Source organism: Juglans regia, chromosome 3, assembly GCF_001411555.2.
Source record: "Juglans regia cultivar Chandler chromosome 3, Walnut 2.0, whole genome shotgun sequence".
Classification (NCBI taxonomy): domain Eukaryota; kingdom Viridiplantae; phylum Streptophyta; class Magnoliopsida; order Fagales; family Juglandaceae; genus Juglans; species Juglans regia.
This window is the reverse complement of record NC_049903.1, coordinates 32,825,896-32,843,296: the sequence shown is the minus strand read 5'-3', so window position 1 is coordinate 32,843,296 and position 17,401 is coordinate 32,825,896. Positions and strand designations below refer to the sequence as shown.

The 17,401-nt window shown below is 33.2% G+C and overlaps 1 protein-coding gene across 1 annotated transcript; it reads left to right on the top strand.

Annotated features, from left to right (window-relative positions):
* Window positions 1-1,180: 1,180 nt before the first annotated feature.
* LOC109015144 (omega-3 fatty acid desaturase, chloroplastic-like) lies at window positions 1,181-4,212 on the top strand. The gene is made up of 8 exons (XM_018997622.2): window positions 1,181-2,114; window positions 2,256-2,345; window positions 2,440-2,506; window positions 2,598-2,690; window positions 2,781-2,966; window positions 3,098-3,178; window positions 3,395-3,532; window positions 3,639-4,212. The coding sequence occupies exons 1-8, from the start codon at window positions 1,585-1,587 to the stop codon at window positions 3,819-3,821; spliced, it is 1,368 nt and encodes a 455-aa protein (XP_018853167.1). The 5' UTR covers window positions 1,181-1,584; the 3' UTR covers window positions 3,822-4,212.
* Window positions 4,213-17,401: the final 13,189 nt, after the last annotated feature.

Sequence of the window (17,401 nt, the reverse complement as noted above, 5' to 3'; positions counted from 1 at the left end):
AGGGAAGGCAGTTTGGCAGAATGTGTACCAAAATCCATTGGTAGTCAAGAGACGCGTTTGTGCCACCAATTCTTATTCACAAAAGACTCACTGTTCAAATGCATGCTGAGATTTTAGAGGACGGATTCCCAATATAATAGGATGATGACCGAAAGACACCCCCATAGACTAGACTTGCATTAAACAAATGTGCAATGAATTACTCGTGGGCAGCTTTTCTTTTTCAATACTAGATATAATTATATGTTATATAAACGTTGCGTATTTTTTTTAAAAAAAGAATAAAACTTATTATTAAAAATTTAATGAATTAATTGTACTTTATCTCATCAAATTTTTACTCAATACATTTTCGAAATTAATAATTACATCAAAGTGAACTTTCAAATTTTCAAAACTTCTCAATCTCCACTTCTGTCTATTAGCAGCATTAAATCTAACGAAAATTCACTTCACATGCTTCTTATGTACAAAATATTCACTGCAAATATGTAATTTTCATTTAATTTATTATTATTAACCATATAAAATAAGAAATAATATATGCTATCAATTAATAATAAATAATAAATTATTAAATAATTTTTTATTAATTTATATATAGTTAATAAATATTAAATAATTTCATTGTGTACATAGATTATTTATACTTACTTGCAATTTAGGTATAAAATAATTTTATATATGATTAACGATTTATTATTAATTGATAGCATATATTATTTTATATTTTATATGGTCAATAATAATAAATTAGATAAAAATTATATATTTACAGTGAATTTTCATTAAATTTAACGCTACTGGTAGACGAAAAAGAAGATTGAGAATTTTTAAAAATTTGAGAGTTTACTTTGATGCCATTATTACTTTCAAAGACACATTGTGAATGAATGAAAATTCGAAGAGATAAAGTATAATTAATCTAAAATTAATTTTTCATGTGAATCTTATATTTACTCAATTTTTTAAAAAGAATACGTAACATTCTATAATTTTAAATATCATTTATCTGTTAAATATGTCAAATAATAGTAACGATAAACATATTTCACGTTTGCCACATGGCCTACTCCTAAGAGGCTAAGATCACCCCACCGGCCACCAATTGCCATCTTCAAACTTCAAAGTTAGGTCAAAACAGAATAGCAACTTTGAAAGAGCAAGTTCCCACGAACCACACACTCACAAAGTGAAACACGCCCTGATATGCGTGTGTGTATATATATGCACTATGTTCAGGCGATGCAGGCAGATTAGATTAACAAAGAGGAGAGAGATACCGAGAAAGTAAGGGAAAAACTTGAGGTCGTTGTTCAAAAACGGGTGCAGAGCTATATTATAGTCTTGTTTACTATTGTTATATTCTTCAACTATATAGATTTTATATTTCAAGTTGAATTGTCCTTTGGATATTTTTATTCTTTACTTTATGAACTCTTTCTGTTGTTTGTTTTGCTATATATAACGCCTTTTATTTCTCCCTCCCTCTCTTCTAACTTTCTCTCTCCTTAACCTGAGAGAGACGAATAGAAGAAAACCGACACCACAGAAAGTTAGAAACCCTGGTGTGCGTTCCCTCTAATGGCGAGCTGGGTCATATCAGAATGTGGCTTAAAGCCTCTTCCTCAAATTTTTCCCAGACCCACAACCGGACCCGTCTCGTGCAAGCCCTCAAAGATTAGATTTTTGCATTCGAACAAAACTGGGACAGATCTCAAATTTCCTTCTACAAAGATTTTAACCGGATGTTTTAGAGAGAGAAACTGGGGGCTAAAAGTGAGTGCTCCACTGAGAGTTGCTTCTGTTGAAGGAGACGAAGAGCGGGAACAACGAATCGATGGCGTTAATGTGCTCAAAGAAGAAGAAGGACAACCGGAGTTCGACCCCAGCGCGCCGCCACCGTTCAAGTTGGCTGACATTAGAGCCGCCATTCCGAAGCATTGTTGGGTAAAGGACCCGTGGAGGTCCATGAGCTATGTGGCGAGGGATGTTGCGGTGGTTTTTGGATTGGCTGCGACCGCGGCTTATTTTAACAATTGGTTTGTTTGGCCTCTATATTGGGCTGCTCAGGGGACTATGTTTTGGGCTCTCTTTGTTCTTGGCCATGATTGGTAATTACAATTTAAACTCTTTTTGCTTTCGTAGTTACAGGATGTCCCTCCATGCATTTTTTCATTGCTTGGCTTGTGGTGCTTGATTTGGATGCCAATTTGTAGGTTTTCAAGTAATTGATCTTTCACTTGATTCTGCAGTGGTCACGGGAGCTTTTCAAATAATCCCAAGTTGAACAGTGTTGTGGGGCATCTTCTGCATTCTTCAATTCTTGTACCCTATCATGGATGGTATGTCCTGAGTCCTGATAAAAATCTATGTTTTTCTCTCTTTTGTTCTTCTATTGTTGTTACAATCCAACGTGTTTTGACCTTTATTTTTTAGGAGAATTAGCCATAGGACTCATCACCAAAACCATGGGCATGTTGAGAATGATGAATCATGGCACCCGGTTTGTAATTTTCTATTTCTGTTTTCGTCTTCTTTTTTTCCCCTAGAAAAAGCTTATTTTCAAGCTGAAAGTTTCGATGTTATTCCTGCAGCTGTCAGAAAAAATTTTCAAAAATTTGGACAACATTACCCGGACTTTGCGATTTACTGTACCTTTTCCGCTATTGGCATACCCTTTCTACCTGGTAAGCGTGTGGCGTCATGATTGATTGGTTTCCACCGGCCGGTCTAATTCTAAGAAATTATTTGCTGAATGCTGAGAATTTATATTGCAGTGGAACAGAAGTCCTGGGAAAACTGGCTCCCATTTTGACCCAAAAAGCGACTTGTTCGTTCCCACTGAGAGGAAAGATGTGATTACTTCCACTGTCTGTTGGACGGCAATGGCTGCTCTGCTTGGGGTGTTAGCCTTTGTAATGGGCCCTGTTCAATTGCTTAAACTTTATGGTGTTCCATATGGGGTAAACCCTGTTTCATTAATTATATATCGGTCAATTCTGTTTGTAGAAAGATAAAATCTATGCAGTGGGAATAGAAAAAAGTTAATATTTTCCAATCGTAGAGTTAAAATCTGACTTTGCCTCATCCATAGGGTTTTGTTATGTGGCTTGACTTGGTCACCTACTTGCATCACCACGGTCATGAAGACAAATTACCATGGTATCGTGGAAAGGTATGGTTTTTGAAGTTTTATGCTGCTGCTTTTGTATCTATTTGTTTGTTTGTTTGTATGGTGGAATGGCATGGAAATATGAAAGAAGAGGAACGATGTGCCTAGAGTTGTTTGATAAAAGAAAAGAGAAACCCAAGGATATTTTGTTTGATTTTAAGTTTGTATTATGGCGTTTTCTTTCGATGTGTTAAAGTTTCCTCCATCATATTGCGACAGGAATGGAGTTATCTAAGGGGAGGGCTTACAACGATTGATCGGGACTATGGATGGATTAACAATATACACCACGATATTGGAACCCATGTCATACATCATCTTTTTCCTCAGATACCACACTACCACTTAATTGAAGCTGTAAGTATCTGTTTGGTGTGATAAAACAAATGATCATTCACAATTGTGGGATGTTTTCCCCCAATACCTACAGAATTTTGATGTTCATTGTTGTTCCAACTTGCAGACTGAGGCAGCTAAGCCTGTTCTTGGGAAATATTACCGGGAGCCAAAGAAATCAGGACCTCTGCCTTTTTACCTAATCGGAAGTTTGATAAAAAGCTTGCGACAAGACCACTATGTTAGTGACAGTGGGGATGTTGTGTACTACAAAACTGACCCCAAGCTTAGTGGCTCATCATCTAAGTGAAAGTAAAAGCTTCCAATTCATTCTTTTATTACAACACAAAGAGGTACTCAAGCCATCCATTTGACCCTGGATTTCCTTGCTTACCTTGATCTATCGTACTTCAATTTGGCGTAATCCCCTTATGGCATATGAATTTCTCATGCCAAGGGGGAGCTAATGCCCGACAACTATGATTATAACAGCTGCATGTTTTAGAGCACAAGCCATATGCATGTCATTCTCAAAACTGGTGCTGTAATAGGGTAGGAAATATGTGTATCTAATTCTTCTGGGGGAAATAATATCTATCCCTCAGCAATTATATTACGTATCATTTATAATTTCATAATTGATGAACAGCCAAGGGGAAAACACTGAAGTGAAAGGATAATGATTGTGTTTGAGATTCTAAGTCGCATGTTTTTGTCGGGTTTTTTTTTTTTATCTTTTTTGGTGGTTTGTTTTTGTGGTTAAGAAGAAAGCACGTAGTTCATGTCTCACCTTAACTTTTGAGGGTTGGCCCTTTCTCTAAAAACTAGTTTTTCGAAACTTTTATTGATGAGGGGTTGACATCAGCCACTCATCAAATTCTTAGAAGACAGCTTCCGAGGATGGCCGCTTCATGTTTTCCCTTAGAGCTTATTGTTCATTTCTATCCAAAGTGGAAACTGCGAAACCAGGAAATCTGAAACGTAAGGTGGAAATATTGCCAATCACTTTGTTCCTGTATCACTACTACTGACATGTAAGATTACGTTGTCGTTTGCGAGTGGTCCTCACTAGCAAGTTGCTAATTTACAAAAAAATTGACACCATCCGAATGATATCAATACATTCATAAAACACCGACTAGATGAGATAGTTTTAGATAAAAGTTAAAAGTTAAATAAAATATTATTAGAATATTATTTTTTAAATATTATTATTATTTTGAAAATTAAAAAAATTAAATATTATATTTTATATAAAAATTTAAAAAAATTATAATAATAAGATAAGATGAGATGAATAAAATATTTCCTTAATCTAAACGCGCACTGAGTCTTCAAAGTTTTTGGGAAACTGAATAATGATTTTTATCGGTAGAATTTTGGGATAAGTTTGTTTCTGCGTTTGAAATTTGTTTGAAATTTCGGATTGGGGCAGAGGATGAGATGTTTGTGCAGGCATATGTTTTAACGTCCAAATCAATCAAACTGACTGGAATCGACAATATAATCGATTCAGTTGATTTTCATTGATCAGTTTAGGTAGCAGGATACAGACATAACTATCTTACACCACTTTTTAATGAAAGATTCAAAACTCACCCCAACAACATATATGCTGCACGTTGTGAGTCCGGATCGTGTAGCACATGTTTCTTTTCTTCCTATAATCTCAAAAAGAAAATCAGCATTATTGCTCGTTTTATCGTAAATCTCGCATTCATCATTATGTAATAACAGTTTCAAAGTCCTGGAGAAGCCAGTAAAAGTTCCTCAAATATTTAACCCAGAAGACAGCAATGTATCCAAGTCATGTTTGCCACAATCAATCAATCAATCCATGAAGGCACTCTGAAATCATGCACTTCTGGAGCAACCTCAAATATACTAATAACAACCCAAGCTACTCATATGGCCATAGTTTGCAATCTTATACGCTTCTACTACTTTGCTGATCCATGTTCAAGCATATTTCACTCTGTCAATCCTTCAGGTAAGAGGAGCTTCAACAGTACGCCAACCCTCAATTACAAGACATCAATGCTGAGCAACTGATCACTCTTTCTAGAGCTGTTGCATTGAACTTTTGATTCTTTGAAGCAAGAAGGCTTAGAAGCCTGAACTATTGCATAAGCGTATGCATTTGGAGTTGTATCTCTCTCCTGAGCTTTTGATGTTGTTGTTGTTTGATGCGCATCTCCATGTCTGCTTGTTTCGCCAATTGAGTTTCTAACTTATGCTATCTTGCAATCAATTATTTGATCTTGTAATTCGTATTCTCTAATGCTATAGAGGTATTTGACTTTGAGGAAGAGGTAGAAGGTTTTACACAGTGACCAAAATCCCTCAAAAATTCTAAATGTTGATCCAGAACTTGTGTAAATATTTCAACATCACTTGTTGAAAAATTTTGATCTGACGCAGTTTCAGCACGTAGGACAACCATTTTATCATGCACACAACATAAAGAATTAATATGTTCACAAATATTCAAATATGTTTAATTAAAACAGATTATAATACTTACATAATTTTCACGAGCATTGGGATGAGTCTACTCTCCATTACGATCAGTATGTGATGCAACATATAATTTTGTCAGATCATAATTGGTGTTTGACTCTTGCTACAAGAGAAATTGTTCAGATATAAAGTCAATATTAAAATTAGTACCTCCAAAAAATAAACTATAAAAAATAAAAAGTATATTACCAATTTCATAGAGAGGTGATGGAAAGATATTGAGCATGCATGATGATGAATTTTTAACTTCGATCTATTTGTTTTGTTTATAGAACTTCGCTCTTACATATAAGTTGTAAATATTAATAAGCGAAAATGATAAATAGGACACGTAAAGAATTCATTTAATTTACCTTATATGATAGATTATTAAATATATCGCAAAATTTTTTCCAATCAAAAGGTCGGACATCCTGAAAAAGAATGCTGGTGTGCATCTTCTTTGTTCTCGTACTTATTGTAATGCTCATGACATTTCACCTTATACTTGCGGAATGCATTACACATAAGTTTATCGGCTATCTTACGCCCCTCTCTCCGACAAAAATTTAGTTTAAAGTCATCATTGAAAAAATATATTCACAGATATTATCACTTAGAATATTAAATAATATAAATATAAATTCATTATTTAAATATTACGTATCAAACAACGTTTCTTGATAAGCTCTTTCACATCTTGTGGGATTTTATGCCATGAACTTATAGCCAAAGGTGCTTAAGTCCTTGTAAGAGCATCCACATGCGATACAAGCCAAGCTGCTTGTTGTCACTCGCCTCCAATATGTTCGTTAAAAATGTTAACCTTAATCTTACCCACTTTACGATATTTCTCCAATGTGACGCCTTTAGTAGTGCCTTGACCTTGACAAGATTGTGCTCATAACTCTATAAAATATTTAGTTATTTATCTTGTATCAATTATTAATTATCTTATTTGAAAAAAAAGAGTATTAGATTAGATATTTATCTTGTTTGGTAGAGTCAATTTGTAGTGGTGAATTAGACGGAGAGCTAGGAACAAATGGAGATGGGATGCAAACTTCCTTCCTCTTCGGTGACATAATTTCGAGATGCTGTGTAATGTGAACACAAAATCGGTCAATCATCAGTATCAATTTCATTTATAGATTTGCTCTTATCATCTGTAGATACTTCAGACGACTCAATATTTTGCTCAATTGTCGCATCAACAATTTCAGCCTCAATATCTTCCCTATGTGATGAGATCATCTCATGTTGGCTCAAATTTACAAATGAGTTAAAGACGAGTTGACTCTCTTGGTATACTTCTTGAGTAGAGGGATCATATTCATCTTTATATTGTCCCTCCGCCTTATGTATAACGTCATATATATTTCTTGGAGAAAATTTTTATACTACTCGCCATTCATTTCCTAACTCAGGATCATCTAAGTGGAATAATTAAGATGTTTGAGAAGACAAAATAAAATGATTATCTTCATACATTTTTTTGATGTATTAAGATTCAAAAAATATTCATCATGGCGCTCTCCCTTTGAGGATTGCCTATATCCCACCAATCACATTTAAAAAGATGCACCACAATCTCTCCCAAATATCTTATTCCAATTATATTGACAATAACCCCATAAAAATCAACGTTGTCTCCTTCATGACTTTTTTCAACTAGGCACCACTATTTTGTGTTTTTATATAGCGTTCTTGATCCATTGTATGATACATACTTCCTTGAGAAATACATGCAGAATATGGAACAACGCATCTTGAGGAGTCACGACCGGTGCATACAGTTCGTCCAATATATTGTTTGGATTACTCGCATGTAAATTTACAACCTACATATTAAATAATGCATAAACATCTAAAAATAAATAATCCAATGTATTTTTTAATTTAGTACAAACTCGCATATGTAATTTAATTACATGTTGTTCAAATCATTCCGAGAACTCCTCTTCATGTTTCTGGTCTATACCATTTACTCAGTTCTTTGAGTACTGAAATTAAATATTACCAAAAAAATTATATTCATAAAATTTCATAAAATAAATTACAATATTAATTAACAGATAATGTGAACTTACTTCAAGTGGCTCTCTATCTCGAGGCAATTGTTTAGCACGTACCACTGAGCTTTCTCAAACTTTCTTCCACACAAATCATAATCATGCACTGCACCAAGTGGACATAGTTGTTGGGAAAACATAGAAAATCCGTTTCGCTGTCTTGCTTGATCAACATCAAAGTTTCTTTCTAGCTGATCAAATCTCGCATTAACACCTTGGAAGTATTTGGAACAGAATATATGCCACTCATAATCAATATATGTTTCTGCAATTGATCATTCTGGGGGGGCCATGTTACCCACTGTGCGTTTCAACTTCTCAATGAATCGTTCAATAGGATACATCCATCTATACTGGACTGGTTTTGCGAGTCGAGTCTCATGTGGCAAATGAATGGCTAAGTGAACCATAACGTCCAAGAATGATGGTGGATAAATACTCTCCAGCTTACATAATATTATAGCAATTTCTCGTTCCATACAATCTAAAGCTTCTACATTTAACATTTTAGTACATAAATTTTTTAAAAAATGCACCCAACTCAGTCCAAGTCACCCTCACATCTCTCGTCAAGTATCCCTAGATGCCAACAGGCAAGATACGTTGTAAAAATATATGACTTTTTAGACTAGTAATTTTCTAGTCATTTGTTTGCACACATCTTGTTAGATTCGAGGTATATTCATCCGGTAATTTAATCTTTATCAACAACTCACAAAATGTAACTTTTTTGTTCATTGACAACATATACTACCCAATTGACATATAGACAGACAAACCACTTTGTTACAAGTGCATTTTCGGAATTATTCCTAACCGTTTCAAATCTTTCCGTGAGTTTATAATATCCTTCATTTGGCTTTCAATTGACATAAATGTTTCTAACACAGACTCACAGATATTTTTTCAATATGCATAACATCGAAACTATGCCGCAATTTTAACGTCGACCTGTAGGGGAGTTCAAAAAATATACTATTCTTTGTCCAATTCAACTTAGTTACATTTCATTTCATCTTTTGTTGTTGTTGTTGTTGTTTTTTTTTTTTTTTTTTTATCAAAATCATTAGTTTTGACATTTACAAATTGTGCAAGTACATCTTCGCCAAACAAATTTGGTGGAGGCTACCCCCATTCAACAATGTCATCAAAATCTTAGCATTTTCACGCCATCTGTGGTCACCAGGTAAAAATCAATGATGACCCATGATGCATAGTTTCCTCCCATACATAAACAATTTAGATTCAGTATGTTAGTTACAAGTTGGACGTACCATTTTCCTCATAGTACTTCAACTTGACAAGTTTCCATAAGCAGGAAAATTATTTATTGTCCATAACATGGCAGTATGCATTTTGAACGACTTGTCGGTTGATGAATTAAATGTTAAGATCACATTCTCACACAAATCTTTCAATTCTGCAATCAGTGGCCGTTAGTGTATGTCTATATAATTTCTCGATAATCTCAAACCTGGAATGAGCAAATTCATTATGAAATATGGATGTTTCAAACACTTCCACGGTGGTAGATTATACTGCATAAGTACAACAGGCCAAGTACCATGAACACTCATTCAGTTGTTCATTCTCTTGCCAAAATAACACACAATCATTTTTACATGCATATATTACGTTGTAGTCAAACTCAAGTCTACTTTTCAACTATTTTGCTTCATAAAAGTTACAGGGTAAAATATTGTCTATGGAAGTGCCTCTTTAAACAGCTCGAGCAACATATTAACAACCTTAATAGATATTCGGCTCATGGATTTTATATGAAGCAGTCTAACTATAAATGACAACTTGTAATGCCAGCTTCTACATCCTGGATAAAACTCACGTTGTGAATCATTACACAAGTGTTTAAAAGTGTTACGACCAGCATCATTTGAATTTGATGCATCCGCATCACCTTTATCTATAAACATTTCCGCACCAATGTCACCCAACATTTATTCTATATCCTCTTCATATTCATCACCAACAACCTTTGAATGTACATCTTCATCAATGTCTTCTTCTTCAAGTCGAGACTCGAATGACACTGCATATAGTTCTCCGTGTAAGACCCAATTAGTATAACCTTGGTTAATACCTTTGACAAACAAATGCTCTCTCACCAAGTCTATCTTATGAGAGCGCAAATTCTTATATTTTCTGCATGGGCATCTAATACGTCTATCATTATCAACTGTACAAGATGCAAACTCCAAAAATTTTTAACACCTTCAGCTTATATATTATAGTATTCACTCAACCAATCTTTAACTCACATCCAACTCTTATTAATGTCTAATACCTTATTACAAACAGTCACATGTATCAACAAACAAGCATTTATCTAACATATTGTGCAATTTCTTCATTTCACTTGGTAGTTGGTCCTATCTCATACGAGATTGTAAGGTCATAATTGTCAACCTACCAACTATTATCTGTCACATTTAAGAAAATTTCAGCAGCATATTTCCATAGTTCTCCAAATATGTTCATTTAGTCATGTGCACAGACAAGTAATAGTTCGATGCACCATAACTAGAACTGCATATCAAGAGAACAATATTAGAAGACTACCAAAATCATGATGTTGGACACAATAAATATAATTAAATAATTTGCGACAATGAACTTACAATCCCAAATTATCCAATCTGGACAATTCAAGAATTATCAATCAACCATTCAATAGGATTGATAACTCTCGAACGGATCTAAGGATTATTTTAATACGACATACAAGATACGATAATATCACATAATAACAATACAAAATACGAGAATACAATTATACAATACAAAAAAATGTATTTTAAGTATTATGTATTTATATTATTTTCGTATTAGGTATTAAGTATTTTTTAAGAATATTCTCATTCTAATTATTCTAATTAAATATGTTAAGAGTTTTTTAATATTAATTATAATTTAAGTATTATTTGTTTCTTAAGTATAAAGACTAAATATTTTTCATTAATTATTTTTTGATACTATTCTTATTTTAAGTATTATGTAGTTTACTATTGTTTTATATTATTTTCATATTAATTAAGTATTTTCTAAGAATATTCTCATTCTAACTATTCTAATTAAATAAATATGTTAAGATTTTTTTAATATTATTTATAATTGAAGTAATATTTATTTTTTAAGTATTAATTATAATTTTTTCATTAATTATTTTTCAATACTATTCTTATTAGTATTATGTATTTTTACTATTGTTTTATATTATCTTTATATTAAATATTAAGTATTTTTTCAGAATATTATTTTATACTATTTTCATTCGACATATATAAATCAGAAGTACAACCGTTCGAACCCTATAAGTTTGTTCGAACAGAAAAATCCATTCGAACGGTCAATTATAGTGTTCGTTAGAATCCAGACATCAAATGTAGACAAAACACAAACTCAAAAATCAACTCAAAGATCAATTCACTATAGAGATAAACACATAAATACATCATTTATATATACAAAACATGAACATACTTTCAAAGAATTCGTGTGCAACTCCAAACACTTTAATAAACACCTACACAATATATATATAAACTGTAAAATGAATATAATGAAGAAAATTAGTTAATGTAAAACTATGTTTAACAAAAATCATACCTTTAATCAATACAAGTGTGCAACCCTCTTTGTGATATGCATAGAATAAAGAATTGTTGGAAGAAAATGGAGGATGTCGGAGAGAAAAATTTGACTGAAATTGGGTTGAAGGAGAAGAATGATGAAATGAGGGATTGACGGCACTGGGAGAGATTTATGCATTTTGAACTTATTACGACTTACATAAGTAGTTATAATAAGTTCCCTTGTATCAAAATGGCGTCTTGCGATTTAATGTACAACATATTACGGCAGAATAATCTGTCACCTGGGCGAACTCTTAGCAATTAAGCATTCGAACGACAATATTTTCCAATTGAATGTGAAAAGTTCATTGAGCGGCAAACTTTTCCAACATGAAAATCTTCGCAGAAGCGTTCGAATGTACTACTTTATGGCAAAAACCATTCGAATATTTACATGTCGTTCGAACGATTTGTATTGTTGTTCGAACGTTTACGATAGATATTGAAATATGCTATAATGATTATAGTTATAATTTCTATTAGTATATAGTATATAGTAATCTTAAGTGTTAGTTGTCTATAGTATTACTAATATTATAGTATTGTTATATTAATATATAATATTACTAACACTATAGTATTAGTAACACTAACACTAAAGTATGACTAACATTATAGTATTACTAACACCATAGTATTAATATAATATATAGTTAGTGTTAGTAATATTATAGTATTAGTATATAGTAATCTTAAGTTTTATTAATCTATAGTATTACTAATACTATAGTATTATTATATTAATACATAGTATTACTAACATTATGTTAACACTATAGTATTAGCATAGTTTTTCCCCACATGAGAATGTTCAATGTGTTGCTTGCTACAACTACATCTTCAGTAGGCCAGACATTAGCTATCATATCCAGATTCTAAGTCAATTTATGGCAGAACAACCACTTCCCACCTTGCAGCAACTCATAAGGTGCTTAGACACCTAAAAGGAGTTCCTGGTCAAGGGATTTTTCTATCATCTTCATCACCTATTCAGCTAAGGGGATTCTGTGACTTAGATTGGGCCTCATGTCCAGACACTAGACGTTTTGTAATAGGTTATTGCTTATTTTTGGGAGACTCATTGATTTCTTGAAAATCAAAGAAGCAACCAGTTGTGTCTAAGTCATCTGCAGAAGTGGAATATAGAGCAATGGCTTCTGCCACTACTAAATTCACATGGCTATGACAAATCCTTACTGATCTCCTTATTAATCATCCTCAAGCTGTTGTTTTATTTTGTGATAACCAGGCTGCACTTCACATAGCAGCCAACCCTGTCTTCCACGAAAGGACAAAGCAAATAGAGGTTGATTACTATCTGATTAGGGATAAAATTCAAGAAGGGAGCATAAGAACAAGTAATGTTTGCACCACCTCACAACTGGAAGATATATTTACTAAGGCACTCCCTTCTTATCCCTCTTATCTACTTCATTATCACCTCTCCTAGACGGGAATAGCCAATATCTCTTCTCCATATTGGGGGGGGGGGGGGGATATTGAAGCATGATGACCATGCTCGTGTGCACCACCATCAAGATGAGACTCTTGATGGTGTTGATATGAAGATGCAGCATGCAGAAAGTACCATGCAATAGACTGGTACAACCAAGTTGATGGAAAGCACAAATGCAGCAGTTAAAATGTGTAAAGTACTAGCATAGAAAAGCAAAGCAACAAAAGGAAAGTATGTGGTGATAGATCAACTTCAAAGGTTGCACTGATTACACACAAAAGAAAATAAAGTGATGAAAGAAATGAAAAGCAATGTCAAAGGCATCAGATTGCAATAGATTGCTTGTAAAACAGTAGAAGATAAAAGGTTAACTTTAGGACTCTTCCTTTTAGTCCTTTTTGTTTTTCTGCAATGTATATATATGTGTTTGTGTGTAACATAACCATGTATCAATTACACAATGCAATAAGAATCGAGTTTTGTCTCAATACCTCGTCTTGGTTTTTCTCTCAAATTCTTACAATTGACGTCGACGTCGCCTTGCCTCGTTGATGAGTACTCTCTCTCTCTTGATTTCTCTGTCACACTCTGTTTGCTACTTTCTCTCTCTGACATTCTCTTTCTAGCTAACACTTCTCTGTTTTGTGTCTTTGTCCATCACTATGTATGCCGAGCCATGCCGCCAAGCCTAAGTCGCACTCTGCACACCCTTGCCTCCCCAAGCCTAAGATGGATCATCATTAATAGTAGGTAAATCACTAGACCTTACTAGTGTTGAGTTGATGTTTGAGTTGATCGAATGTTAGGGACTTTAATGATTGTTCAATATTTTGTGAAAATTTGAGCATGTTGATTGGTATTGTTGGGAGGGAAAGACATTTTTCTTGAGAATTGTTTGTTTTTGCATTATGTACCTTACTCATGTTTACACACTAGTATATGGTTGATGGTTATTGAATCAATGGACTCACCCCTTTATCTTCACTATTTTCTTAGATGAATTTTGTCATGCCTCAATTATTCTTAAATATAGGAGGTGAAACTACTGACGTCAGAATGGTAATAAAAATGAGTAAGTTAATTAAAAACCTTTATAATAAACTAAGTTTAGACCATTAAACTAATTAAATTCAAACTGTTCTTTTTATAAAATCCTAAATAAAATTCTAACAATTCTACAGATATCACTAATTCCATAGCTTTCTTTCTAACCCTCCCATGTGTCATCTAAGTCTCTTTATTGGTGTGCCCGTCTTTAAATTCTGTAAACTAAAAACTTTACATGTAGAACGTAAGTCAATGGCTTGGTATGTAGGATTGATTAAGCTAGGTGTAACATGAGTCTCATTGATAAATCAAGAAAAAACTGAAAATTAAAAATGATAACTAAATTATGGTATTGACGTAAATTAAAGATCTAGTACAATGTTAAAAAGCACTTCCATAAATTTTTCTACATAGGGAACTATCCCTTCAATGGTAGCTATTATTCCCAAAAACTTCTCTCCATTTGGGATTTACACTTTCTCAATGTCCTTCGGTGTACTTATCCTTCCCATTTTCTTTTCTGTTTAGGGTCTACACATTTTCAGTGTCTTTCAATATAGTTATCCTCCCCACACATTTCTCATTGAGTGGGTCTACACCTTTTTATTCTTCTGATTATTGCCATATATATATATATATAGAGGCCAAAATATGATTGGCATGCATATGTACGTAGTAGTATCTAATGACTTTGTTTGCTAGCAGATCATGAAGAAGTAAAAGCACCTAATTTGTTTGGATTCATTGCAACTTTTAAAACAATCCCATCTTCTGTAGCATAAGACAAACTTTTTGCATTTCAGGCATACCCAATTTCATCTATCTTATATTGAGATTTGCTGCACATATTCCGTTACTTAGAAAGACCACCCATTTATGCCATCAGACATGTCAAGAGACTCGTATGAGATTAACAAGAAGGCAACAATTTCACATCATAAAAAATAAATAATGATTTAATAACACACAATTAGGTTTCATAAAATAAATAAGCTATCACAGGGAAAAAAAATAACGTATTTGATTCTATATAGGCACTCAAGTTCCCAAGCTATCTAGTAGCAATATAGTTCTACTAATTTCAAAAGAATTTTTCTCTAAACATGCATCCAACAACACAAGTTAATCCAAAAAAATCACCATTACCCACTAACGTAATATAAACATATATTTCAAGCTCCAATCAACTACAAACAACACGATGTAAACATATAAAAAAAATGAAGAATATAAATAGACATACCGAAATCATTCCAATTGAAGAAGAATTGAAAGAGAATAATATTTTGAGTGAAAAAAGATGGTAAAACTCGAAACTGAATTGAGTGCAATGAAGAGCTTCAAGTTAAGGGTATTTATAGGGATAACACCATTAACTTGGGGAGGAGACTGATGGCTAGGAATTAATAAGGAGCTATGTTACGAACAACGACAACGTACATAATCTGAAGGCCAGGTCGGGGGAGCTTGAACATTCTATAGTTACTTGGCATCATGTGGTGCATAATTTTATGGAGCTTTAAGAGAGAGAGAAAGAGAGAGAAGAATGCTGGAATAATTTTTTGTTTATTTTGCAGACAGTTGAAAGAAGTGTCCAGCTCAAGAGAAGAGATTTCACATTATAGTTTTGTTTCATGTGTTGGTATCCTTTTAGTGAAACTGTACACTTTAAGTGCAAATCCATCAGCTCCCAATCGACTAGTACTTAACAAGTCGTTTGGCTTGGGTTTTTATTGATGGTATTAAGCTACTCTTCCAAACCTTAATGACTTGGGCTTTTACTAAAAGAAATTATTGGGTTGGGTATTACAACTTTGGTGGTTGTGACAGTTGGAATAGATAACACGTGATAAAATTATAAAACAAATGTGAGACAAGTGCATGCCAGGTGACATAAGTGGATTCGGCTAAATTAAGAGAAATTCTGTTAGCAGTTTATTTTACTTGGAAGAACTTTTTGAAACATTTGACTTTGGAGGACTTTTGTATTTAAATTCTTGTCATTGTAGTCTTCAAGTTAAAGGGTTCACCCTGGATACGAGGTGTGACATATTGCATTTACTCTCTTGGGTTATCTATAAAGATAATGACAATGAGTAAGTTTTGTTATTACGTTTTGGGTTGATAGATAAGACTTATCTATAGGGATAATGGGTAAGAGTTGATAAGAGATTAAATTTGTCTACAATACTTTATTTGATTAGATAAAATTGAGTATTGGATGAAGATGGAGATTTGAAAATTGCAAAACTCGAAATTTGGATAAAGGTCGCAGTTTCTAGAATTCTAAAGAAGGGTTAGTGTTCCAGTAGGAACTTGTTACGACAAGCCATTTTTAGAGTTTCATGATGAATGCGATTTTGACATTAAAAAAGAGTTTGATTAATTTAAGAATCTTTCAAGGAGCATGAAATTGGTCAATAAAATTACTCAATTAGATATTAATAAGGTACCCAAGTGTGCCAAGAGAGAAAAGAGTTTCGAGACTTTTACAAGAATTATTGCTCGTGGATTTTTTGTAAATCACACATTGAAACAAGAATATTGATATTGTGAATTGAGGTGAGTTCACTGGAATTCCAAAAGAAGAATTCAAGTTTGAAGATTTTCAGAGCTGCTACTGCAGTAGGGACAAAATGGATCGTTTTGTAGTAGCAAGTAAAAGATTCATAATACAAAGGATTTGTAAGAAACTTACTTGTATTAATCTTCAAATAGTGGAATTGGTTTGTTCTGGGTAGTGTGCCTTGAAGTGGTTTTACCTCTAAAGAGTTCTTTAAAATGTTTTCCTCCATCACCAAAATCCCTTGTCTAGTGGTGAGTTTGTTTTTCATTATCATTCATATTTTTATGTCTATTTCATTGCTAATATTTTACATGAATTAAAATTAGACAAAGAATTGTGACATACACATATTCACCCCCTCTAGGTGTTATTTATGGCAAATCTTATAATTACAAGATTAATCAGCATGATTTTAGAAACTCTATATATGGAATTTATTATTGCATTATTTTATGAAATCTCAGAAAAATGCACTTGTTCTACTATTGAAAGCCAATTAAATACGAACATTGATTTTGTTTTTGTTATTTCTTCTATTTTGTCGTGGGTTTTAATTAACATGACAGTGTCCCTTATTATTGCATTAAGGGAAATTATATC

Excerpts from the sequence above, each read along its gene's own strand:
- LOC109015144 (XM_018997622.2), top strand. The coding sequence starts at position 1,585 with ATGGCGAGCTGGGTCATATCAGAATGTGGCTTAAAGCCTCTTCCTCAA. Across the intron at positions 2,115-2,255 it reads TTTGTTCTTGGCCATGATTG|TGGTCACGGGAGCTTTTCAA; the intron begins GTAATTACAATT and ends TTGATTCTGCAG. Across the intron at positions 2,967-3,097 it reads TTTATGGTGTTCCATATGGG|GGTTTTGTTATGTGGCTTGA; the intron begins GTAAACCCTGTT and ends CCTCATCCATAG.